This window comes from Micromys minutus (genome assembly GCF_963924665.1).
Source record: "Micromys minutus genome assembly, chromosome: 30".
Lineage (NCBI taxonomy): Eukaryota > Metazoa > Chordata > Mammalia > Rodentia > Muridae > Micromys > Micromys minutus.
The window spans coordinates 28,722,119-28,724,711 of record NC_137965.1 but is presented as its reverse complement, the minus strand read 5'-3'; the positions used below and the strand labels follow the sequence as shown (position 1 = coordinate 28,724,711).

The window sequence follows — 2,593 nt, the reverse complement described above, 5'->3', positions numbered from 1 at the left end:
TGCAAACCACTAAGAGACATAAATGATAAATACTGAAGATTAAAAGTTTGTGATTATTTATGTTTTAATTATTTCCCACCCATGTATAATCATGGTCATCTAAATATGAAAATAATGGCATTCCAAAATCCCACATAGCAACTTCTCAATATTAGTAATTAATCATCAGTATATGAGAAACACAATCCAAACTAAGTTCTGTGTAGTCTTCAACATCAACAAACTAGAACTGTGCTTCATTTTTACTAATCTGTTGGACATTTGCTTCAACTGTTTATTTCCTCAGAGTTATTTAAGCACCATATTCTTCAGAAACATTGTCAGTCTAACATGAAGCCAGAGCTGAGTATCGTTTGTCTATACTATAGATGAATGAATGATAATCAAACCCATGCAAATCATTATAATCGTTACAATATATATATGTATATCATCCAATATAGTTTATCTAGTACTAAAATATTATAATTGAAATATTTGAGAGTAACTAGGTTCAATCCTATACTCCAAAGAGTATTTTACCTACAGTATAGATCTGATGTAAATTTTAACATAATGAATTGAAAATAGTGTACACAGTATATACTTTAAAAGGCTAACTGCAGAAGAATAAAAATGGCCCTTGATACCTAAGTTCTGAAGAGCTTAAAAACCCTAATATAATTTCTGGTGAGCAGAAATGGGCAGAGCACCGGGAAGCATGAACTCATGGCCACACTGACATTGACCAGCCATGTATTTGTTTCATCATGGAAAGAAAAATACATCGTTAAGATACAAGAAGTTCCATAAAAAACTACAAAACTGCTCACTAGAATAAGAATACTTCGTGTGGCTTTGGTCTCATGAAATGACCTAGTAGCCAAGGATCTGTGAACATGCTGAACCTTCTGCTTATGCTTGACCAAGATCAATACCATGGAGCCACTGGACAGTATCATGAGTCCCAAACAAACAACATCACTGGATGCCAATATGATTCCATATCCTCTAGAATTTGGATTGGAAGGCTTTACTGCTGAACAGTACAATAATTGTCTAAATTCAGTAAGATTGTCTTTATTTCTCATATCAGTCACAATTATGATCATTAAGCTATTTACAAGCAGACACAGGAGCCAGCACAAGACCAGAGAAGGTCCAATGATTTTGGGAATTCTGGTCTTGAGCTGTGCAGACTTGGAATTGCTGGGGCTAATAGTGATGGCCTGAATGACACTCAACAGACATGTGGATCCAAGGGAAAATTCCCGGGAAACTCTATGCAAATAAAAGACAAGTTTACATGTATTCTCATCTGGAAAATATGTATGACCAAAAGCAGTCATTGTCTGAGGGATTCCTTTGCAGATAACAACGACTATGTTAGCACAGGTAAGGTGTTTGATTATTAGGTCTATAGGCCTTGTCTTGATCCCAGAGAAGTCAGCAATGATAAAGCAACAAATCACGGACGAGTTCCCCAGCATTCCCAGCACAGTCTGGGACAGAATAAGGATCCCTATGGTCAGGTCTCTGGATGCCATTATCTCACATTATGGGGAGTGTCACTTCTGGCCCTTCTCAATGGACGTTAAGGACTCACATCTTCAATATGCATAAAATATGTTCTGTTAAACACTCAAATCATAATACTTTATATTACACTTTATATCCATTCAGATGTAAAAATAAAGTACTTTTATAAAGTTTTTTTCTATATTTTAACCATGTATATGTATTTGTGACTTTATGTTTGATTATTAACTTTAGTGCCTTGGGCTTTGTTGGCAAACCTATTATTGTCCCTGGCTCTAGCCAGATATGTGTGGCAGAGTCTAAAATTTTGTCATCTGCAAAATCAATGTGTCCTCTTAATCCAGAAAACCTTCTCTAGAGCCCAAAGTATATGTTTTAAACCAAAAACAGTTCTCAGGCTAAACCTATTTCGAATTATTTGCCTAGACTTTGGTCACAGCATTGTAGTTAAATTAAAGGCAAAGTTATCAATATCCTTGCTAGGTGTCAGCACTTTCCCCAAAGCTCTGCAAATGATGTGTGATTTCTAGCTCAAAACAGTCTTGTGAGATATTTTCTAATGGTGTAACAAACTCTGGATTTAAGAACTTACAGGTTTCCCACATTCTATTACTCTCAATGTGTGATGTAATGTAATGAAATACACCTTTGACAGAAAATGATTTCCACCAGCTTATATGGAACAACATTGTTTTTTGTCTTTGGTACTCCTCATTGAAATTTTAAAATACATGTTATTCACTTTGGTACTCTGTGTTTATTTTTCATACTCCAGTACATTTGACATATGCTATTAATTTCTAAAATATGCTATTTTCATATATCACATTTAAAGTATAATATATCAAAAGTATCAATGCTAATCACATGCAAAACACATCAATTTTATACAAATATGTACTTAATAATTTAAAATGTTCATTCAATATTGAGATGACAAACATGACAACTTTATGCATTTAGTAAGTTAAGGCAAAATTCACCCTAATAATGTATTTACTATTCTATCATATTTGTCTAAACATAAAACAAATGGAAGTTTTTTCCCTGTCTACATGAACAGTAGAAACTACTT

At 33.9% G+C, this 2,593-nt stretch overlaps 1 protein-coding gene across 1 annotated transcript; it reads right to left on the bottom strand.

Annotated features, from left to right (window-relative positions):
• Window positions 1–629: 629 nt before the first annotated feature.
• On the bottom strand, window positions 630–1,526 carry LOC308439944 (vomeronasal type-1 receptor 4-like; the record flags this gene model as incomplete). Its single annotated transcript, XM_080941888.1, has 1 exon — window positions 630–1,526. One exon carries the CDS (start codon window positions 1,524–1,526, stop codon window positions 630–632), a length of 897 nt encoding a protein of 298 aa, XP_080798014.1.
• Between the last annotated feature and the right edge of the window lie 1,067 nt (window positions 1,527–2,593).